The following is a 24581-nucleotide window of genomic DNA, read 5'->3' on the forward strand; positions in this document are numbered from 1 at the left end:
AAACCAACACATCTCATTAAAACAAACCTCGCTCATTTCAACAAAAGTTGGTATTTACAAGAAATATTTTTGTGGTTATGAGATAAAATATTACATTTCTTGTTGAAACTGAATCATTTGGTGTGTAGTAATAACACAAAAATATGTCTCGTGATTAAGTTAAAAGGGCCTCGTTAAATGAGAAAATGTTCTTGTTTCAATGAGAAACAAATGTATTTATGTAATAGTGGCAGCACTACATTTCCCTACTTGCTCATCGAGGCTTTGTGATATCTTGTGACACTGAAGGCAGCTGGAATAATGAGCTGTGTTTCATTTCAGGCTCCGCATCCTCTGACGTCCACATTTACAGACCAAATCTATCATGGTGGGTCAACAAGGCAGCGTTCTGTCTGAAACTGATTTTACCTCAGTTACGAGCAGACAACTGGTGTTTATGCTTTGGTTTTCAGTATCTCACAATCCTTTGTTCTCAGGCTGCTTGTTGGACCCGGTGAATCCAAGGAGGCGGAGCCTGAAATGGGGCAGAGGTGGTTCTTGTGGTGGCGTCACCACACAATCAATAACATTAAATACATAAAAATAAATTATTAGAATTGGAAGGAGAAAAAAAAGTCGTTCAGATGAACTTCAAAATTAAAATGTTTTATTTAGAAGTGACCTGCTGTTATCTGTGTGCTTTATAAAATATTACTTTAGTTTTAAATAAATAAATAAATAAAAGTATTGTCAAGATCAGCCTTAATTCATTGCTGATCAGTCTGTGCGAGGCCGTCTCCATGGCAACATTATCACATGATCCGATCCATAAAGAGATCGAGGCTGTGCCCAAAATCACTCCCTCGTTAACTAAATTTACTCCTCACTGAGCTCAATAGTGAGCAGTAAATCGAGATTTCGGACTAATAAACGTCATTTTTTCGTCATTGCTGACAGGTGAAGAGTCGCGCCACAGTCATTTAATTTAGTGTCCATGAAATGTGACGCACTGCATTGTGGGATTGTTGGCCACAGTGGTGTACATGTCACGGACGGATCGCTACACTGTCGCTGGACTTTTTTGGCGTTAGTGAATAAATGTCACATTCAAATAAACTGCAGTGACTGGGGAATGATTTCGGACACTAGATCTTTCCTTGAAAAGGTCATCTGTAACGTTTCCATGGAAACAGAAGGCATAAGAAACACCAGTTGCTATGACAACTAGGCTGACAGCAGGAACAGTGACCGGACCGTGATCATGTGAACTCACAGGATGCTGGAGTCCCGTCCTAAGAGGCGATGGAGTAGGACAAGATCTGAAAGTCTGACCTGGTCCATCTCAGATATGAGGTTCTGCGCCTGCTGCTCAGTACTGATCCGGTTTGGTTGTGGTGTGGTGTGGTTCCCCTGAGCTCCAGGTTCTGGTTCTCCATGCTCCGATGTGGTCCATATCTGTGCTAGTTCCAGGGTTTGCCTGGATCCAGGTTTATGTCAGTCTGAGAGCAGCTGGACGAAGGAAGACGGAAACAAACCTCTCTGGTCCGGTTCGTCCTCTATGTAACCATGCTACAGACACACACACACACACACACACACACACATTAATGTAGCGCCATTATCAGGTCCAAATCATTGTGGGTGGTGTGTGTGTGATTTAGTACATCAATGAAAGTTGCAGAAATAGACTTTTATTCTTTTATATTATCATTAACTTTTTATTTGTTGAAGAAGATCGTTACAAATGTTGTTTTGTTTGAAAGGCAACTTCTAATTTATTTTATGTCTGGTATTTCCTCAAAAAAATCAAACCTTAAGAATCAGAGTCAGGGGAACATTAACCAACCGGTACATTCATTAGCTCAGAGTGCAGCTGAGGTCACATTTTGTCCATCCCGCCAACAAAGAGCATCAGCCAGCGTGCAGGACGATGATACGTACCCACCAATCGCAGTCCTCCTGTCCCAGAACAATCAGCATCTGTCCCTCAGAGAAGCTCAGCTCGTCGTGATGGTCGGCCTGACAGTCGTACAGCGCCTGAGCCCGCCGACTGGACGTGCCCCGAGGCTGATGGATGGACACATGTAGATAATACTGAAAATATTTCAACCAATACTAACAATAAATATTAATTTATAATAATTCTACTAAAAAGGATAGGGGAAAAATGTTATAAACAATATGCTCATTGTCAAATCTAGCTAGGTGGCTGCTATGATTTGCATCGTTTCTATTGTTAAAGCATTAGTGGGTGGTTGGTAATGTGTTGCTAGGGGGTTGCTAGGCTGTCGAGGATGGTTGCTAGGATGTTGCTAGATGCTTGCAATGTGGTTGCTAAGGTGCTTCTGGACATGTATGTGTTTTTTTGGGTGTTTGGGGTGGTTTCAATTGTGATTTTAGGTGATTAGGAAGTATAGTAAGTATAGTTTATACTTTGCAGTTGCAAGGTTGTACAACTGTATGTATTTACAATAGTCACACAGACAGTATTAGCTGCTATGAACAGCATGGATGAGATGAATAAGAAAATAATGTAAGAACATTGAGAGCTTTAATGATACAGCTGTGCTCTGCAGGGTTAACAACAGGACACTTTCACAGATTTCTCTAAAAGTTTAATGTGCAAAATGGGTTTTTACATTTCACAATTTAAAAAAAAAAATGCTGTTAACAGTATCAAGGTATGAAATACTCTTTAAACTGTAAAAGTGCTTCATATAGAATTTAGAGTTAATAAATTAGACATGCATGCAAATCTTTATCTATGTAAAACTAAACTGAACAATTAAATGCCTTGATTATTTATAATATCAATAAGATAAAATGTTAATGTTCTCCTAACAGACTTTAACATGAGACTAATTTTAGATTTCTGGATGAGGACGACGGCAGATTTTGTTTTTGTTGGATTCAGAAAAATATCAGGAAGCAATTAAATGTATCATTTGACACTTAATCCATTTCAAGATGTTTCTAAGGAAGCTGTTTATTTGGAGCTCAAGTCAATAACGGCAAACAGCGGCTCTGAACTGAACTATAGGATTGGATGATTATTACTGGACAATAGTGATCATTGGTCTACTTTCCAATCAAAGAGTGGACAAAATTGAAGGTTTATTATGGTCTTTAGTTATGTATTGGCCCCTTACAATAAAACTAAACCCTTCAGATGGTTATAGGTGGATTTTTGAGGAACTCACCAATGACCTGCGAGGTAGCGGCTGGGGTGCGGGCCCTCTCCAATCATTCTCAAAGCTCTGAGAGCGATGATTGGTGGGCGACTCGATGGGCATTGCTCTACTGCTAGGGTGCAGGAAGTGGGAGGAGCTAATGTCACTGTCCGCCCTCCGAAAACCTCAGAGAGAGAAAGACCGATGTAAATATTTAAATGTCGAGATATTTCAAGGAATAGGTACATAATGGAGAACAGAGGGATTATTATTTCTTTCATTCTTTTAAATCAAAGGCAGCTGGATATGCTGTTTGTCTCACAAGTGACCTCAACATTTTTTAAGAGGCAGGTTTTTTTTGTTCAATCATGCCAAAAATATTTTTCATATCAGTTCAAACAAACAATTGGAGAGGGTGTGGCAAAAAATACACACCACTCACCCTTTTTCTTTCTCTGGCCAGTTTTAAAAAATGTGTCTAGGTATGAAAACGTTTCAACTTAGGCAGGTATTTGACCCAAAATATGTTTATTTTAGGACTAAAAACAACAGTCAGGTGTCAGTATGAACACTGAATGCATTGAAAAGTAGTTGTGAAGCTTATATGAGGATGATTTAGTCATATCAAGTAGATATCTGACACATTTACAGTCTTTTTAGCATCAAATTCCTTCTTTGTGTTTCCCTGTTGAGCTGTGGTGGAAGTATAGTAACAAAAAGACGTAACATTGAAAGATATCTACTTGATTTGACTCATTTGGACATCTGAAGTTTCATATTGACCTTTAACTTGATTCTCACTCCACCTTTTCTTCAAAATAAGAAATCAATAAGCTGAATTTTAGAAATGGACACAACAAACCTGCAGAATTAGAAATGAAAGAGCTAAATGTTTGACGCGGTGGAGTAAATGATTTGAAAGTGGAAACTGAATCCAGACTTACATAATCAAGATACAGCCTTGAGAAGAAGTAGATATAATTAAGCATAATAAATGTTCTAATATGTTTCAAGTACTGGATTAAAAACTAGAATTTTATAATCAGATGTATTCGTCCTGGTTAAAGCTGCAGGGCTAACGCAGTGCGCTAACATTAATCAGAGTTACACATGATGATAGGTTCAGCAGACTCCAGACAGTTAAAACAGACGTGGACCTGAGAGGAACAAGCTGTTGTTTTTGGACAGGAAGTACCTCTGTCTGGTCGTTCAGTCAGCGAGCTGAGAGGAGAAGATGGACTGCACAAACAAAGAGAGGGAGAGGGAGAGGGAGAGAGAGGAAGCCACGTTTATTACCGGTGGTGTTTTCAGTTCAACATCAATCAGCTTCACTCCACCAGAGGTCAGTACAGTCTCGGTTCATATATAAACTCCTCACTTTCACCTTATATTTCCTGTTTGTTTCATTTAAATTTGCTGGAGAAACTTTTTTTGTGTGTGTATCATGTTGTTCCAGCTTCTCATTGACACCATGTGATGTTTCTACTGAGTGAAATATTCAAACTTAAAAGACTAGCTGCAGTATTTCATCAAACACATTTGTTATTTTTGGACACTTTTGTATCTTCACTAGAATTTAAAATACAGTTCTGTGAGTTTAAACACATTTTAGAAAAAGTGGAAAGATGAAGCCAGCAGACATTCCTGTGAAATGTAGAAAGTTTAACAATTTGTTTTTTTAAAGCAAATTTAGAAACAATTTCATAGAAAAACTCTACACTATTTCATTCTCCACACAAACCTACACAAACAGGATAAATACCTTTTTTTAAATCAATAACATATGCACCAACTACTTTACTTTGCTTGTTTATTCAATGTAGCACCAGTGACCTCAATAAGTGAACACTAATGATGCCTCCAGCAGGTATGTGTGTGTGTGACTGTCTGAAGAAGGATGCAGCATGTTTGTCTGAAATTGAGTTGCTGACTCATTAGCATTAAACTAACTCCCCAAAAAGGAAAAATCTGTGAATGCAAGAAAATTAATTTTTGTTAATCTTTTGTCTTTTTGCAGGGACAAACCAGCAGTCTACTGTTTAAGACAAACGCAGCATATATCCATCGTCTATGGTTCGATTCAAGCTGCAGACCTTAGTCACTCTGTTTCCTGTCTCTCTGCAATTTCAGTTTTTATATAAAGGCAAAGATGTTGGTATTTTTGTCTACAAAGCAAGTCTAAGATGAAGCAGCAGACACCAACCAACAACCCCTCAATAATGTGTTTTGCCTTTGTGATGTTGTAAGTTACTTTTGCCCTCTTTACACACATTTTATAAGCTCTGATCCCCTCAGGTTTAACGACACAAGAACGCTCTGAGCATCTTGGGTTCAAAGATTTATTCTGAAGTGATAGCCCCTTTATGTCACTATTCACTGTTCATATTGCTTGTTTTACTTGTTTATTGTTCTTTATTTTTTTATTAATGCTCTCTCTATTTTTGCTATCCACTTTGCTGCTGTAACACTGTAAATTTCCCCAGTGTTGGCCTAATAAAGGATTATTTTACCTTATCTTATCTTATCTTATCTTATCTTAAAGCTTCTTATTTGCTGTTCAATATGAGGAGGGTGTGTTTTCTCAGCTCATTTAAGATTAAAATCTGTTTCTCATGAGACACCTGGTCATGAAAGCAGCATATATTCATTGTTACAATAATAAATGTTTCATCTTACAGCGTAATTACAGCTTAACCTTCCTCAGGTAATGAGATCACAGCTGCAAGAGTAAAAAGCAACATTATACTCTTTACTTTGTAGACATATGGTGTGGTTATTGTGCTTTGGTAGTTTCTGCCAACACATGTCATAGCTCAATTATTTCTAATAGTGTGAGTTTTGTTCTCTGAATAATTCTACTAAACCTGCTGAGGAAGACGGGTTTTGTTTTCAAAATATGCAGTTTGTTATAAGTACCAAAAAAAACTGTCAATAAAAATGGAAAATCTGCACCGTTTGGCACTTATGTGAGCGTGACATAATTTCAGAACTGATCCAATAAGAAACCTTCTTCCCAGTCTTCTTGGTGCCATTTATGAGATATTCTGTTTGAATTCAGTATAATTGGTGTCTCTGATACTTACACACACTTCTTGAAGGAGGAATCTGGACCGCTGTAGATCCTGGGACTTGTTGGAAACCCATAATCTACACACACACACACACACACACACACACACATACACATACACACACACACACACACACACACACACACAGAGTTAATAACACAGTATCAATGAGACAGATTAATTGCATTGTGTCTTGCAGATTTTTACCATTCTTGCTGGACTCTGAGCAACTTCTCTTGTGTCGGACGGCGATGGGAGGGGGAGGGGTTGTCTTTCTGTTTCCTGTGAAAGAGAAGAAGACTTCGCCCCCTTCATCCTCTTCCTCTCCGATTCCTTCCCCGCCAGCAGGAGGCGGAGGAGGAGGAACGCTGGGAGCTACAGAGATGGAAGATTGTTTTTGTTGTCAGAACCACGTCTTTATTTCCAATTTCCCCTGTTTTAGATCTGATTCATATTTTACTAAAAATACTCTCTGCTATTTGACTTACTCTTGTTTTAATTTACTAACAGGGGTAATAAGAATAAAAGACACAACAATCAGAATCTGAGCTCACCTTTGACCCTCGGGGGCAGCGGAGGTGCAGGGGAGGAGGGGGGAGGCGGAGGAGGGCTGGGGACAGAGCCAGACGGCCGGCTGTGGAGCTCCATGGCCATGGCCAGCCTCCTCCCTACACTGAGCAGCCCTCCTCCTCCTCCTGGTGCTACAGAGTAGGGGAGCGTGATGGAGGCGGGTGTGGACTGGCCGAGGCTGAAGGGACGGGAGGAGAAAGAGAAGGAGGAGGTGAAGGAAGAAGATGAGGAGCGCTCCTTCTTTACTGGACCATTCTGAAACAGAAGAAGAAAAAAAGAAAGGTAAACACAAGAAACTCAAACAGTCAACCTTGAGAGAAAAAAGATGAGTTAGCAGGCTGCCAGTTGCCATAGTTACCCTGTCGTCAAAGTCATCGTCACTGTCGTAGAGATCGTCATGGCGAAGCCTCCACTCATACTCCACATGGACGTGATGGTCAAACTGGTTGCACTGGGCCTGCTGCAGCTGCACAAACACACAGAAACAGTAAAAGAGACGTCGACACAAACAGTCTCATAAAGAATCGTAACTGATCAGAGTGATGAGCTCACCAGCGCTTCACAGTGGGTGTGCTTCAACTTGTGGCTCACGTCCAAAGCAGTCTCTCCTAACTCGTTCTCTGATAAACACAGACAATTCAAATTATTACTAGTAAGATGTAAAAAAAAAAAAAAAGAAAAAAAAAAAAAGAAAAAGAGTGCAAGTGTTTGTGTACTTCTATATATGTGAAGACCAGTTGAGAAAGAGGAGATATATGTAGAAAATGTGCTCTATTTTAAAAATATATCCCATTATGTCAATGCCAACTTTCTTAATTTTCCAAAAATGTCCAAACTTAACCTACTTTCTAAAAGTGTCTGCACTTACTAACATGTCCTCACTGTCTTCAAAAGTCCCCCCTTTCCAAACAATATTCTCAAAAATGTCTTGACTCCAAAGAATTCTCTCAATTTGTCAATCTTAAAAAAACATTCTCACTTTAAAAAAATGCTCCTAATTTATTTATTTATTTTAATAAAATATCGGGGATCTTTGTAGCATCTCTCGCTCTCATTTTCTGTAATCTCTGGTGTCTGTAATAAAAGCTGAGATAGATTTGTAATAAAACCAGTCCAGCTGTTAAATGGTGCATGTGGGTCTGTGTGTGTGTGTGTGTGTGTGTGTGTGTGTGTGTGTGTGTGTGTGTGTGTGTGTGTGTGTGTGTGTGTGTGTGTGTGTGCGTGTGTGTGAATTACTGATGTGTGTGTTGGCTCTGGCTCTCAGCAGCAGTTTCACACAGTCGCTCTTGTTGTGCAGACAGCTGTAGTGTAGCGCTGTGTTTCCAGCTGTCGTCTGTGCGTCCACATTGGAGCTAAAAAAAAAAATCACACACACACAAACAGATAAATACACAGGTAAACACATAGCTTTACACACTGACGTATAATCACTCATAAACGTCGTCAGAGCACACTGACCAGTTCTGAGCCAAGAAGTCCAGGATGTGCAGCGATGTCCTGTCAGCCAATAGGACAGCTAGATGAAGCGCTGTTTCCCCTTTTTCCTGTTGGCATGGAAACATATTGCTGAGTGTCTGTGTGCATGTGTTTATGTGTTTATCCCCCTGTATTTGCCGTACGTGGCCATATGTGTAAATGTGTACTTCTATGTGCATCTATATACCTGTGTGTGTATACCTGTATGAGTGTGTGAGTATAACTATGTATGTATACCGGTATGTGTGTATAAGTGTGTTTGTATAAGTGTATGTGTGTGTCCATGTGTGTTTACCTGTATGTGTGCGTGCAGTGGCTGGCTCAGCTCCATCCTCTGAGCGTACACCTGGATCAGACTGTAGATGTCACAGTTCTTGGTCGCCTCCTGCAGGCTGACTTGTAGCGCTACAGTAGAGTTGTGGCTCCGCCGCACATAATGAACGTCCTGATACTTCGACAGGATGAAGTCTTTACGCTCCGCCCTGCACACACACAAAAATACAGTCATGGCCAAAAATATTGGCACTCCTGCACTTCTCCCAGAAAATTATTGCAATTAAAAATGTTTTGGTATTCACATCCACTATTCCACTATATTGCGCCCCAAAATTCAGAATCAGATTTCATGATGCCATTCACACAGTCAAGGTATCCAGTGCCAGGAGCAGCAAAGTAACCCCAAAACATCTGTGAACCTCCATCATGTTTGACCGAAGGGACCGTGTTCTTTTCTTTGAAGGCCTCATTTCATTTTCTGTAAACAGTACCATGATTTATTTTACCAAAAAGCTCTATTTTGGTGATTTGGTCTCATCTGTCCACAGTACGTTCTCCCAGAAGGATTTTGGCTTTGTGACGTAAGTTTTGTCAAACTCCAGTCTGGCTTTTGTATGTCTTTGTGTCAGCAGTTGCCTCCTACCATAGCGTCAAATGCAGTGGTGCCAATACTTTCGGCTATGACTGTACATAGTAACAAATCAATTGAAATTAAAAATGTATTGACTAGAATAACAAACGCCTTTGTGTGTGTGTGTGTGTCTTACATGTGGCTTAGTTGGGACGGCTTCAGTGATGGACTCAGCAGGTTTGCTTCCAGTATTTCATTAAAACCAGAGTTACCAACATTTCTGGCCAACTGGGAGAGAGAGAAGACAGAATATGGTTGTTTTTATCCATACAGATGGAAGTTTAATTAGAAAAAAAAACAAATTAAGGCCATGTGAGAAAATATATTTAAGGTCTGAAATCAACAGAGTCAGAACTGATTGAAAGCAGGGGAGAGTTGTTAGTCTAGGTGAGACCCACCAGCAGGTCTGAGGTCCCCAGACTGTCCAGACTCAGAGACTGGATCCTGGAGACATGCACCCCCATCTCCCTGTGGATCCCTGAACACTCGATACACGTCAAGATGCCCAGGTTGGTCGAGAGCCATCCAGGTTCTACAGAGATAGAGTTTATGTTTACTGTCAGTGTCAGACGATCATGGATGAATTTCACTGAAAGCAGCAGCGACAGAATAAGAATAAGAATAAAAAACAGAAAAGTAGAACAGAAACAGTATTATTGTTGAAACAGAAAGTTAGAGTAGTGAGTATGACTCCTTCTCTTCCACAGACTTTATTTATTCATGCCTGAGACATTATTTGATTCTAGCTTTTGTTTGAGATTTACTGTATTTATCTATGAAGCCCCACAACTGTTCAAGCTTTCAAACTTCCTCATATTCTTCCCTTTGTTCAAATCTGATAGCTGCACAATGCAATAATTGCTGAACCTTTGATATTCCAGCCCTCAAAAAGACGAAAGCTTTTTTAATAATTAGGGCTGCAACCATTAGTCTTTATTAAATAATTTGCCAATTATTTACTCAAGTAATAATTTGGTTTAGAAGATGTCAGAAAAGGGTTCTTGCAATTAGAATACCACTGTACTGTACTATAATATACATATTTATTATAGTTTAAAATACAGTGTGCAATAACATGTATACATTTCATTTATTACTGTATTTTAATTTTAACAGGCTGTATATACGGTACATAATCACCTACGGTATGTATATTTATATTTATATTTATATTTATATAGAGCACTCTGTTCACAGTTCACAACAATGTTTCCACTTGTATGAAGACATTCCTCGTGTATCTCTTTGAAGATTGTTGTGATGTGTATAAGTACATTGCTACTGCCTATCCTCTGGAGCTAGAGCCAATCTCTGCTGACATTATCCAAGAGGCGGAGAACACCCCCGGACAGGCAGCCATTCAATCACAGGGCTAACATATGGAGACAGACAACCATTCACACTCACATTCACACCTAGGGGCAATTTAGAGTCACCAATTAACCTAACCTGCATGTTTTTTGGTTTGTGGGAGGAAGCCAGAGAAACAACGGGGAGGCTCAGGGAGAAAATGTAACCCCTACACAGAGAGAAAGAGTCCAAGCCAGCTGGAGGGTTTAAACCCAGAACTGCCTTGTTGTGAGGCAACAGTGCTAAACACTGCACCAACATGCTGCCATAAAACTGTTTCTGATTATTAAAAAAAGTGAAAAATGTCACTGTTTCCACTGAGACATGATGAAAGAGTACAAAAAACAGAAAAGATTCATAGTTGGAATGATGGAATCTTTGGTGTTTTGCTTTAAGAAATTAAAAACTATAACTATTACTAAACTAAACTGTTGCAGATTAATTTTGTGTTGTTTGACCAATCGATCAATTCGGTGATAATTCCAACTCGACTGTATATCTTTTTATGACTCTGGTTTCTTCCTGTTGGAGAGAGGGTTGGAGATACGTTAATTGATCGATTGGTTCATCGACTAATAATACCTGGAGCTCCACAGTCACAGCAGCTGTTGTTTCCTGGCATCCGTCTGATGTCATCTGTAATGGCCCGGGTCAGATCATCCATGCTGCTCTCCCCGGCTCCTGCACTTCTCCTCCCCCCGTCCAGAGCCACACTCAGAGCCTCCTGCTTACTGTTGCTGAGCACTGAGATCCAGCTGAACACACACACAAAACACACACACACATACATTTTAATACTTCATGTTTTCATTTTAATGATAATCAGCAGAAAATACAGGAGTAAATATAAGTCAGAATAAAGTTTATTTGAGACTCACGCGACACACTCAGCTTCATCCTCAGCAAGGAAGTGGTAGGTCCGATTATCTGGAGGACAAAGTGTCTGTTTTATATTACACAGTAGAGGTGTTTTATGAACATATTTGTATCACATATTAATATTATTGTGTAGTTATTTGTTATATGTATGTTGCATCTATACATTTTCCACATTATTCTTGATTGTATTTACCATGCAAAACACAATATACATATATATAAATTCTGCATCTGTGCTCTATGTCATTTTGATCAGATAACTAAACAAATGGTTTTACATTACATTTATGGTCTGGGATGATGAATTTTATGGTGTTTTCTTATTGATATCAGTTCATATTTTCCAATTTTCACCTGAATCCCATTCATACCGACCTCTCTGTTCTGTCAATGTTTTTTTTCTTTCTCTCCCTTTACCCACATTCATCCTCTGTGTGTGTGTGTGTGTGTGTGTGTGTGTGTGTGTGTGTGTGTGTGTGTGTGTGTGTGTGTGTGTGTGTGTGTGTGTGTGTGTGTGTGTGTGTGTGTGTGTGTGTGTGTGTACTTGTACATCTATTTTTGTGAGGCCCAATTTCTGGTTTATACCTTGGGAGTGATGACATTTTTGAAAAGTAGGTTAGGATATTTTAGCCGTTCCTCACTTTTTGAAACTCCTTCAAAAAGGCTTCAGAGTGAAGACTCGGTTATCAGGTTATGGTCACAATCGGTTGAGTTTAGGGTAAAGATCGTTGTAAGCCATTGAGTTGTGATGGTTTATGTCATCTTTAGCTTCTCTACTTTGATATAGTTCACAGTGACACAGAACATGTGTGCAGTGTACAATTACAACCCCTTATCTCCCTTTATCTTATTGTTACTACAACCGACAGAAGCAGTCAAATATGGTTTTATATGATGGATGTGGTTAGTTAATCATATATACGTGTGTGTGTGTGTGTGTGTGTGTGTGTGTGTGTGTGTGTGTGTGTGTGTGTGTGTGTGTGTGTGTGTGTGTGTGTGTGTGTGTGTGTGTGTGTGTCTTACGAGAGATGAGGTCGAAGCATTTCTTGTCCTCCACGCTGGGTTTAACCTGACAGGTGAGCAGGTTGAGTTTGGTAGGAGGTTTATTAGGCTGAGAGAGAGAGAGAAGATATACATTAAAACTATAAGTGACTAATGCACACCAAATATATCTGTATGTACTGCTTATCACACACGCACACACACACACACACACACACACACACACACACACACACACACACACACAGGTGAGCTCACAGTAGCATGTGCGATGGTCAGGTAACAGTTGTGAACCGAACATTTCCTCTTCTGCCACATTTTCCTCAACCTGAAACACAACCAGACACAGTTTTAGTACAACTACTAATATTTGTAGTATTGCTGTTCAAATTAGTGCTGCAACCAGAGTCCTGCACAGATCCACTTAACACATCTGTACCTGCTCTGCATTCAGAAAAACGTCGACCTCGACCTGTTACCTTTAATTATCTCTAAGCTATATTCATGTATGTGATTGTTAATTAAGACCCATGACCTACAACTCTAAATGAATACAAAGGTTTAGACGGCAGAGGTGTGTCCTCTGAATCTGATGACTTTGTTAATGTGTGTTTTTGTATGACTTTCTGACACACACCAGACTTAATTGTCCATTCAATTTACATAAAATGGAAATTAATCTTTGGCATGGGCATATAAGACAATACACGGTTTGTGCAATCGGGGATTAAAGTGTCTGTGTCCCTAGTTGATAAAACACACATTTTTGGGTCAATGATTAAAGTCAGGGTAAAGGTTATAATTAGGCAAGTAGGGGCTATGTTTAGGGTAACTCTCTAGGAAATAAATGTAAGTATGTAATGAAGACATTCTGGCCAGTCCTCTCTTTCTGAAAAGATTGGTTGGTTGATGGTTTAGATTAAGGTTAGAACTGGGTTTAGGTTCAGTTTAGGGTAAGGGTTCAGGTTAGGCATTTAGTTGTGATGGTTAAGGTTAAGGTTAAGGTTAAGGTTAAGGTTAGGGGTTAAGGAATGCATTATGTCAGTGAATGTCCTCACTAAGAACATGTGTTTGTGTGTGTGTTCGTACCCATCACTCTTCTTGTAGAGGAATCCTGTTCTCTCAGTGCCGTACTGTTTGTCTCCCAGCAGCTGATGCATATTGTACACCTGTTTGGGTAAAGTGTCCTAAACACACACACACACACACACACACACACACATAAACATACAAACATGAATTACCTGTTGAACAGTACTATAATGTTATTTAGTTGAGAGTGTGTTTGTCTCTTACCTGCTGCTGCTCTGTGTGGACGACCGGCCTCAGCTGATCTCTGAGAGTCACGAGCTGTCTCTTCTCCTCCTCATGACGCTGCTTCACCTGCAGACACACATCATTTAACCCTAATTGTTCTCCTTAAATACATTTTAGAACTCAAATGACACATTTCTATTATAAACATTATACATAAATATTTCATTCTATTACAAATGTCTGTCTTTAATAGGGTTGATTCTTTTTTATGGTAATATATTTAATTGTGTTATGTTGTAAAAGTTTCTCAATAAGTTAGAATCTAAAATGAAAAGGAGTGTATCTGCAAATGAATTCATAACCTGAAAACTTTTTTATTGACTCTGCCAATAGACTTGTAATTTTGCAAGTTTGGGCTAAATGATTTGTTGCTATGGCAACAGCTGCAGATCATTTTGATGACTGTGTCAAATAGTCAGCAATTAGGTTAGTCTAATTAAGTTATTCATGTACAAATAGCAGGGCCCTTGAGCTCTGACTGCAGAGATGTCTGCTAGTGCCCCCCTAGAGACCGCAGTGTTCATTATAGCCACAATATGACAGTGAACAGTAGCTGCTTGATATCGCACCGTTGTCAGGACTCCATTCAGCTCCTCCATGTACTGCTTCAACCGCTGAGTGGTGGAAACACACTCCTGCAGGAAGCTACACACAGATAAAGTAAATACAACAGTCAGTGTATTGCATATAGGCTTGTGATGTATATCTAAATGTATGTGTATGTGTATGTGTACGTGTGTGTGTGTGTGTGTGTGTGTGTGTGTGTGTGTGTGTGTGTGTGTGTGTGTGTGTGTGTGTGTGTGTGTGTGTGTGTGTGTGTTTGTGTGTGTGTGTGTGTTCTTACTTGTTGTGGCTGTGGTAATGCTTGATAAGGTTCTGCAGAAGGTCCACTCCTCTTTTTGTCTTTATCTCGTTGACCTTAATCAGATACTGAGAGAGAGATGGAGAGAGAGATGGAGAGAGAGAGAGAGAGAGAGAGAGAGCGAGAGAAAGAGAGAGAGAGAGAGAGAGAGAGAGAGAGAGAGAGAGAGAGAGAGAGAGAGAGAGAGAGAGAGAGAGAGAGAGATGGAGAGAGAGAGAGAGAGAGAGAGAGAGCGAGAGAGAGAGAGAGAGAGAGAGAGAGAGAGAGAGAGAGAGAGAGAGAGAGAGAGAGAGAGAGAGAGAGAGAGAGAGAGAGAGAGATGGAGAGAGAGAGAGAGAGAAAGGGAGAGAGAGAGAGAGAGAGAGAGAGAGAAAGAGAGAGAGAGAGAGAGAGAGAGAGAGAGAGAGAGAGAGAGAGAGAAAGAGAGAGGAGTCAGTTAACTGGACAGAAATGAGGCTGCACATTTTGTAAGTGATGGATGTGTTTTCAGGAGGAGGAAGTGACGAAATGTAAGGAGGTTGAGGGGGGGCAGAGGGAAAAAGAGGTGGAATAAGGAGGGGTAGGAAGAGCAATAGAAGATAAATAAAAATGAAAGAGGTGAAGGAGCTGGCAGAGGCAGAGTCACTGACCTCACACATGCTCAATTGAAAGGAGCGTCTCTCCTTCTCGAGCTCCTCTGCGATCTCTCCTCCACTCACTTCGTTCCTCACCATCCCGTACTGACGAGCCAACTCCCTCTTCTCCTTCTCCACCTGCTTACTGTAAAAAACATGCATGCTCGTTGGCGCTTACACAAGAATATTTTAATATTTTATCCTACATGTCTCTTACATTTTTTAGTGTGGTTTGGCTCTGCACATGAGATTTGCTGACGATAAGAAAAATATATAAAAATCATCAGCTGTGTCCTTTAAATGCACCAACTTGCTTCACCTTGATGAATTTCACATGCTCATGAAAAAGGCTACCTGTACTGATCTACTTTTGGGCGAGTTTCATTCACAAAATTCTTTCTTTTATTCTTGGGTTGAATCCAAGGGTAAAGATTTTCAAAAAGTCTTGCTGTCAGGATTCAGCAGACAAAAATAAAACAGATGTAGCAGTGTCAGTAGTTATACAAGGGCACCTGAAATAACCTGAAAATACTAATAGAGCTGCCAACAATGTGTCATCAAAACAACGCTGCACTGCGACAGAAATGAAGGAAGAATGGTTTCATATAAAGATAGATGCTGAAAAATGAGTCGTTAAAGCAAAATGGTCCATGACTTAGCTGGGAGGTCATCAAGGGGAAATGACAGTCACGGAGATAGGCGAGAGAACATTATACAGTAAAGATGTTGTCAGATTAAAGGCAGCTGTCACAGTGAACTCTGAAGTATGCCTTGTTTTTTGTTATATATTTAATTTTTAGTTCTTTCTGTGTCATATTTAAACTAAAACTTCATTCAGATTAATTGAAGACCACTTGAAAATTTCATTCATAACTCGGAGAATTAAAGAAAGGCATCTCTACACACCTGAATAGAGGCAGGTGCGTAGGAGGAAAATGCAATTAAAAAATGCTCTTGCACACTGTCTCGCTTTATTGAATCGCAATGTTTTGGTCCATTCGACCTTCATAAGGCATATCAGCATCACAGCACTTCCATATATATACACACAAGAGCTGCCTTAAAGAAATATAACTAACTGATGAGCACTTTGGGTTGATGCAAATAGTGTGCGTCACTATATATGGTGCGTGTGTATATATGGAAGTGTGCTCATGATATGCTGACGAAAGATAAGAGAAAATTCAAAGCACTGCATCTTATTTAAACCTGATTGTGCTGCTGCTAATGAGCCAAGTTGTTGCTGCAAATATAAGAGTGTTCATACCTTAAGATGTCATGTTTTCACTTGTTAATATTTTATATCTTGCACCCATTTCTTGTTTTGCACGTGTCCTTATGTCTGTTCTATGTGCACTGAGGCCTCTAACAAATTACATTTTGCTTCCCTTTATGTACAATGCATAAATGTGGAAATAACAGAGGTGACCATGAGGTTGACCATGTAAGGAGTAGAGAGTACAGATATGTGTGTTCAAATGTAGGGAGTAAAAGTTAAAAGTCGTCAGAACAATAAATAAGTACAGATGCCCAGAAAATCTACTTAAGTACAGCAACAAAGTAAAAATACTTCATTACTTCCCATCTCTGGGAATTACCAATTAAAAACTTGAAATTCATGAATGCAACAAATTGCCTTAAATCACTTAAGAGGAAATATCTACTCTTAAATGTAAAAATTAAATGGTGATAATTATAACAGCTGCACATGTGCTCATATAAAATCATGCATCAAATAAAAAGAGCCACTTATATCTGAGAATTAGGTTATATATGTGGTAGATCTTGAAATGACTAAACTGAAAAGGACTGATTGCTATGACAACATCTCCAGATAAAAATTAGGTAACTTTGAAAAGCTAAGAAATCCAGATTTGTGTCAAATAATCAACAATCAATACCCAGTTTACTGTGTTATCCATGAACACAGAACAGAGGCCTGATGTCTATTTATACCAGAACGTCTACAGCAATGATTGAACTGTGTGATCGTCACTCACAATCTGCTTTCATAGTCTCTCCACGCTTTGTCAAAAGGCTTCTTCAGGTCCTGCAGAGACACACAGAGAAAAAAGGAGGAAACCAGGATCTGTTAACTCAGTAGAAATTCACAGCACTCTTTCTATGTCAGACTCGCAGTGAGTTTCATGTGTCGTTTAAATGCATCATCATCAGGTGATATGAAAGCAGTAAATAAAAGATAAAGTCCTCACCCCCTTCACCTCCCTGAGGTCTCCTTTAACCAGAGAGTCCAGGAAGAAGTTGATGTTGTGGAGCATGCTCTTTAACTGCACACACACACACACACACACACGCACACACATAGAGTTAATCTATTATGCAGAAAAATAATTGTTAAAAGACATCATGTATAATACTGTACTATGCTGCTTGACATGAATAACTTTAACATTTGCTTTTGTACTAAAATACCACAAGTACTATTATTTTCTTTTATAAAACAACCACGCATAACAAAGACCAAGCTGGGATTTAATTAGTTTTCTCAATGGAGTAAATCAGGTAGAAAACTCAACAGAGCAGTAAAGACTCAATATGAGGTTTGGAATGGACCAGATAAGAGTAAACTGGTTTTTAAAGAGGTACAGAGGGGTTTTTTTTCCTACAGAAGGTTGATTAAGGTAAAATAATCCAAGTTTTAATGAGAGGATTTCTGAATGGATTTTGTAAGGGACCAGTTATGACCCAGTTAGTTTGTAACCAGTTAACCAAAATTATAGCTGTATAAAGAGAGATTCTTCAGTGGACATTAGAGTGGACTAGTTAAAAGTCCATCAAATGTTTTTAGTTAGGGTTTTTTTCTGTTAAAGAGTTTGGAATTGACAAGTTAATAGTCAGCTGTTTTTTTCCCTGTGAAAATTTGGAATAGATGTGTTGAAACCATTGACTGTATATAAAAGATGGACGTCATGATGGCTGCCCAAAAGTGAAGCAAAACCATCTTGATTGCCGTCGGGTGGCTGGTTTCAGTATAGGTTATAGTCCCGCCTCCTCCACGTTAACGGATGGGACAGGAGTCAACCTAAAAAAATCTGCTGATGTTTGTCCAAGTGCTAATATTTCTGATAGGTTTGTTTTTAATTAGTTATTTGACAATATAAAAAGAAGGTATGATGTCATGATTGACAGCTGTGACAGCCACTCTTAAACCTCTATCATGCAGTGGGACAGATGAGGGGGCATGTCCTGCTTCCCAGCCCTATTGTGCAGACTCTGGCTCCAAATGATATCACACAAACAAGATGGCCGCTTAAGGAAAGGCTTCACTTTTCCGAAGCAGCAGGATGTAGAGACACCTCATTATATGCAGTCAATGGTTGAGACCCAGCTGGGTTTTCAATAGCTCATTCAAAAATGACCTATGTGATGATGTGCTTCTGTCACTTATGACTCACCAGGTTCTTCATGGGCGAGAGAAGCTCTTTAGAAAAGTCTGCAAGGCGACAGAAAGCAGAGCCGACCTCTGTCTCTCCGTTTGAGTGACAGTTGACTGACATCTTCTCCATCGATTGAATGTATTGCTCCAGGTAAGACACATGGTCTGACAGAGAGAGAGAGAGAGTAAGCAGGGAGTAAGTTGTGTGTTTGTTTGTGTGTCTGTGTGTGTGTGTGTGTGTTTGTGCGTACCTTGTCCTGCAGTGTATTTGGCTTTAGCAGCTTTCTTCATCTTCTGCAACACCAACCGGTCACTGTCCAGAGCCTGAAAACACACACACACACACACACACACACACACACAAACACCCACAACACACCCACAGATACACACACAAACACAAATTCAAACCTCAGTGATGTTTTAATCATCAGTCTGTGAATCTGCAGCATGTGTGTGTGTGTGTGTGTGTTTGTGTGTGGGTATGCATGTGTGTGTGTGTGTGTGTGTGTGTGTGTGTGTGTGTGTGTGTGTGTGTGTGTGTGTGTGTGTGTGTGTGTGTGTGTTCATGCAGTGCCTGAGAGGCAGTAATTCACCTGCTGACTCAACACACACACAGAGGACACGCTTTGTTCTGCAACAACAGACAGCTACATTCCTGTGTGTGTAAACCTGGATCTCATCTGACCAAATCTACACATGAAGCAGCTGAAGTCGGAGCTTGTGGCTTTAAATTTAAATTTAAGGCTGGACAATATGACAGTAACAGAACCTTGGTTTTATCTATTCTCAGAAATGTTGTCATATAGTTTATACAGATATATTTCTCTATTAAATATCTCTGGTGTATCCAACTGTTCGCAATAATTAATGGTGATATTTTTTTTCCAGGTCTGTATTTATATCTCCACATACATCTATCTATACTTTATTCTGGGGTTCAACTGGAATATTGCATGATTTAAAGATCTTTTGTATTTTATATTGGCTCTTTATGCAGCCCCTTTGTTCAACCTCTGCCTGAAGCAGACCCACTACTACTGTGTGTATCCAGTTAACAAGCATAAACAGGTATGATTTTCCAACACAAATAGAGTAAGAACAGTGCATTTAATGAGAAAGATCCCCTCTAGACATACAACACATATGAAAATACTCCACTCTAACATACTTAAAATGACATACAGTCCTTCTCCCTCATTCAAAATTCAAAATCTATGAATATGCAAATACATTTCATTCATATTTCATTACTTAAAGTCCCCCTACACTGAAAAATACATTTCTCTTCTTGTTCCTACAGGCAAGTGTTTCAGTATTACTGCAGAATGATGTAGTTGCAGAGTCTGACACTGGAAGGCCAGTGGGTCTTAATGCACCGGCTTACCAGGGCTTAAGCTCTGGGCCTCGGAGCCTAAAGAGGCCTCACAAGACATGAGCTTAAAAAAATACAAAACAGTAAAGACGATGTAGGAGAGTTAGTTCTGGCCCGCCATCATCCATTAATTCCTCATAATGGACACCTCAACAGGAATTATCCCTTGCCTCAACGTCTTTTATATGTTGCATTAAGGCAAGGACACTTATTTTCTTCAGAAATTAATCTCTTTAAATGTTTGCTTTTTTGAGAGGAAACGCTGCATGTCGTTGCAGTATCCCACACTGATGGTCACAGTTTAAACTGAGCAGACTGCTCAAAACTGGTGGCTACTGGAAGAGGCCACATCCACCAAAAGGTGGCCTATATAGTAATGTTAAGATGCCCCTGTGAAAGGATGTTTTCACATGTATCTATTGAAAGAGGAACATTTCTTCATGCTCACTGAACATCTGAATATTCAACTTACACAAGTGTGATGTGAAAACTTGAAGCCTCCAGTGCATGAAGAGTAAGAAGGAACTTTCTTGTATCCAGCAGTTAAACTTATGAAATGAAATATATTTGCATATTTGTAGATTCTGGATTGTTTTAATGTGGTAGAAGAAGTAGACACCAGGTGACGCCAAGTACTTTCAGGTGATAATTATACTATTTTGTGTGGGAAAACCATATCAGACAGGGAAATTGTAAACTGCTGTTTCCAAATTAGTTATGATGTCACAAATCATACTCATAGGACCACGACAGAAAAGCTGATTTAAATTTAGCACAGAGAAACTTCACACTTCAGCAGATGAATGTGAAAACAGCCTTTTGGTGTCAAACTGTGCACACACATCATTCTGCTTTCTGCATCCAACCAAAGGAAATAGAAACACATTTTTGACAGTGGAACTTTTACACAATTTTTACTTGTGGGTGTCAATTTAGCTGAATTTAATTTAGCAATCAAGAGTTCTCAGCTTCAAAACATCATAAGACAGAAAGGTATACAGTGTTTGTAGTTTTCTCCAGTTGCACTCACCACTGGTGCTCATAATAACTATCTGTATGATAACAATTGAAGCAGAAATGTTACAGAATACAATATAAAACTCCATAACACCAGTAAAAATGCAGGCACACAAGCAGAGCATGTCCTATAAATCTTTTGCCCTGGTGCATGATGGGAAGCTTTCCTGCAAGCCTGCTCCCAGGACACTACAGTATCCTGTGTAACCTAATTTCAGTCAGGACGCTCTTGTCAACATTTTAACTATTTATTGCAACAATATGCCTTTTATTATAGCCGTGTGTCTCTGCTCATGTGATGCTGGAACAAATCTAAGTGAGCATGACACAGACTGTCCCTGAGCTCAAAAACCCCTCTGGCAGAGCCTGAGATACACACCATTTGAGGAGCCGGAATACTTCTAACAAAACATAGCATTGATAAATGGGGTCCAAGGGCTGTAATGTTAGACCAAATTCCATCAGGAATCTGGATACATTGACCACATAGTCAAGTTTACTGTACGTGATACAAGTGAGGTGTTTTATGCATGAAAGCTTTCTCATAAAAGTCCTAATTTCCCACTTTGGACACTCCCCTGAAAGCAGCATCAGACTGCAGGTTGCAGATCAACTCATATCCTCATTAATATTAATCTCTCATGTTCCCCCTCATTACCATTAAATAACAATAACAATGAATACAAATGAGGATTAATCTGTTGCTGTGGTAACATATGTCGACTCTGTTGGGGTTGAAGAAAATAGGAGGGGGGCTGTTTTTCAGGCCAGTTAAGGATCTGAAGTGTCCGGGTCAATGACTCCACTGACCAGTGTGTGTGTGTGTGTGTGTGTGTGTGTGTGTGTGTGTGTGTGTGTGTGTGTGTGTGTGTGTGTGTGTGTGTGTGTGTGTGTTGGGAGGTTTGCTGCCTGCTGGATTAAAGCGTTACCCCCATAGTCTACCCCCCCCCCCCACACACACAAACACACACACATACACACCCCTCCCTAAACCAAACATACAGAAACCGACATCACGCAGCAGCAGACTGACTTCACAACTACACTAATTGTCCAAAAAGTTTAATTCCTTTATTTTTTAATAGATCAACAGAGAAATAATTGAAAACTACTTTGATAATTGATTCATTGTTCCAGGATTGTCGAACAAAACAAGACACAGCTTGGACTCTGGAAGGGTCGAGGAGGCTCCCCGAGGCAAAAAAAGAGCCATTAACAGACTATGAAATCAGTTTTAACTGTTCAGAAAGCATGACACTAATTTGGTTTGACTTTAAGGCCCAGAAAAAGTGACTCTTATCTGTGCTAATATTTAGTGGAGCTTCAGAAGTGTCGTAACTGTATCTGTTAGAAGCCACAGAGGATGGAGGGCAGATAAAGACATTCTGACAAAAAACAAAAAGAAGGAGTAATCATTTTACTGCCAGGATACGAAAGACAGATCGTGCCTTCTTCCTGGCCTGACAAGGAAAAAAGTATCTCTGAGTAAGTCAGTGTCCACAAACCCTCAGTGGGGTAGATGCTGAATATAATCCAATACAAAACACTGGCTTCGGCCTCAAGCCATGTTAGCTGCTGCTTGAGCAATAATAAAAGGAGAAAATAACATTAGTGTTGTTGTCAAGTCACAAGATACAAGATATGCAGCGTGGTGCAACGCAGGATATTATTGTGCACAGAAATATGGATTGAACATCGTGTTTTAGTGGCTTTGATGTTGTAGGAAACTAATTAAACGTGTCATAAGTGAACATCCATTGTGAACATTTTGCATCTTTGTGGATGTTGTGGATGTAAGAAACTTAAGAAATGTCAGTTTTTATTTCCGTTTTTCATTTAGGCCTACCTAAATTTTTATACTGAAGTGCAATAACATCAAGTGTAACTTTAATGGTGACACTTTAATGACCGATGGAATGTGTATTGTTGTTTTGGTGGTATTTTGTATTTATTTATTTATTGAATCGATGCATGTAATGTATTTTTTATGCTTGCACTGAACTGGAGTAGCTCTCAAAATCTCTGTGTATAGCGATGTACAATGACAATAAAGGCTTTCTATTCTATTCTATTCTATGTTTACTAAAAATAGATCATCATTATGTTGATAAAAACATAATCCCGTCAGCCTAACAATTATTTAAACACGTATTTACAGTTGCAAATTAGTAGAATATGAATGTAGTTTCTGGGGGGATTGTGATTTAGGCTACAGTAAAAAAAGTATTAATTAATTTAAAAAAAGAAGGAGACTCATTATTGATCCTATACTGGCCCTTTATGCTGCCCCTCAGTTCAGCCTCTGTCTGAAACAGGCCGTTTTATCTCCTGTCCCTTTAAGGCCCTTCCCTCCTGATGAGCCTACTTTGTCCTGATTGGCCAAATGATGGGTCAATGTACACAAACAGCATGAGTAGTACTTCACTTCTATTTCTTGTTATTTTACTCAAAATGGACACTTCTCAAATAAATACAGACACGTTCGAGTCTGAATCTGATCAGAAATATGCAAGTAGACAACGTAAAACCACCTTAGCAGCAAAGTCTACCAACAGACGGCTGTTTGAGGACATGCATGAACAATCTCACATCATCTGATGAGCAATAAAAGCATTAACAGCATCCAGAACCCCTGAATTTTGACTTACAGGGAGCATATCTACATATATTCATCCTTACTTTTGGAACTTTGACCATGTTTAATATCAACATCCGACATCATAACTGCATAAAAATAGCACAAAATCACAAAAAGCATCATATGCCCCCTTTAAAAGTCTACAGCAGTAATTTAAACATACTGTATAAAAACTGCACACAATACACATATAGGAGGAATGTGGTCGAGTTAATGGGGGCCCACCACCTCTTTTTTTTTTTGCCCCGGGGCCCCTGAGCAGTTCAGTCTGGCCCTGATTCTCTACTGTCAGTCTGCCCATCCCATTCATCAGCATGACTCATACCCATTCAGCTCACTACCACAACCACTCCTACTACTACTACTACCACTACCCCAATACAGATGAGCCCACCCCTCCCCTCTGTCAGCACTGACCTCCTCCAGCAGGTAGACGGTGTTCCTGCAGCTGATCATCTTGGAGGTGAAAGAGGAGGTGGTGGGGGAGCTCCAGTCCTCCTGAACCTCATATACGAACTCTGGCACCGACACGCACTCCGGCATGGTGCTCCTAAAACCCGGGACAGCACCGGGTCCCGGACTAATAGACCAGTTCCACACACACACACACACAGAGCAAAAAAACCCCAAAAGAGACCAAACCCCAAAACCCGCTCTATAGAGTCAATAATGTTAAAATGATAATACTAGTGATAATAAAATATGCAGAGGTGAAATAATCCCATTAGCGTTGTTTCCACACTGCCACAGTCCCGCGAGGAGAGAATAACATTAACAGGCTGATAAAAACCGATCATTGAAGACCTGTTCCCGGTGCATCAGCCGCTTCTGCCTCCCAAACAAAAGGTGATTAAATCCAGCAGGACACACAATCCTCAGCAGCGCAGATTCACGCAGAAAAAAACCCGAGGAATAAAACAATCCAGGGGTCATTAAGGTGTTAAAACTGATGTCTTT

The 24581-nt window shown here is 39.7% G+C and overlaps 1 protein-coding gene across 1 annotated transcript; it reads right to left on the minus strand.

The window, feature by feature from the left end:
• Positions 1–1473: 1473 nt before the first annotated feature.
• On the minus strand, positions 1474–24167 carry unm_sa1614 (un-named sa1614). Its single transcript, XM_062415674.1, has 28 exons — positions 24042–24167; positions 18846–18918; positions 18614–18759; positions 17411–17485; positions 17198–17247; positions 15213–15342; positions 14566–14651; positions 14291–14366; positions 13701–13787; positions 13494–13591; positions 12663–12732; positions 12426–12513; positions 11402–11450; positions 11106–11278; positions 9572–9705; positions 9310–9401; positions 8562–8748; positions 8243–8334; positions 8027–8142; positions 7343–7410; positions 7149–7256; positions 6775–7045; positions 6428–6595; positions 6233–6296; positions 4345–4388; positions 3180–3334; positions 1921–2046; positions 1474–1548 (listed from the first exon to the last, which is right to left on the minus strand). The coding sequence occupies exons 1-28, from the start codon at positions 24165–24167 to the stop codon at positions 1474–1476; spliced, it is 3027 nt and encodes a 1008-aa protein (XP_062271658.1).
• Between the last annotated feature and the right edge of the window lie 414 nt (positions 24168–24581).

Source organism: Scomber scombrus, chromosome 3, assembly GCF_963691925.1.
Source record: "Scomber scombrus chromosome 3, fScoSco1.1, whole genome shotgun sequence".
NCBI classification, from domain to species: Eukaryota; Metazoa; Chordata; class Actinopteri; order Scombriformes; family Scombridae; genus Scomber; species Scomber scombrus.

Coding starts and splice junctions, on each gene's coding strand:
- unm_sa1614 (XM_062415674.1), bottom strand. CDS start 24,167: ATGCCGGAGTGCGTGTCGGTGCCAGAGTTCGTATATGAGGTTCAGGAG. Junction 6,596..6,774: donor GCTGCCCCCGAGGGTCAAAG/GTGAGCTCAGAT, acceptor CCATCTCTGTAG/CTCCCAGCGTTCCTCCTCCT. Junction 1,549..1,920: donor AGGAGGACTGCGATTGGTGG/GTACGTATCATC, acceptor GTGTGTCTGTAG/CATGGTTACATAGAGGACGA.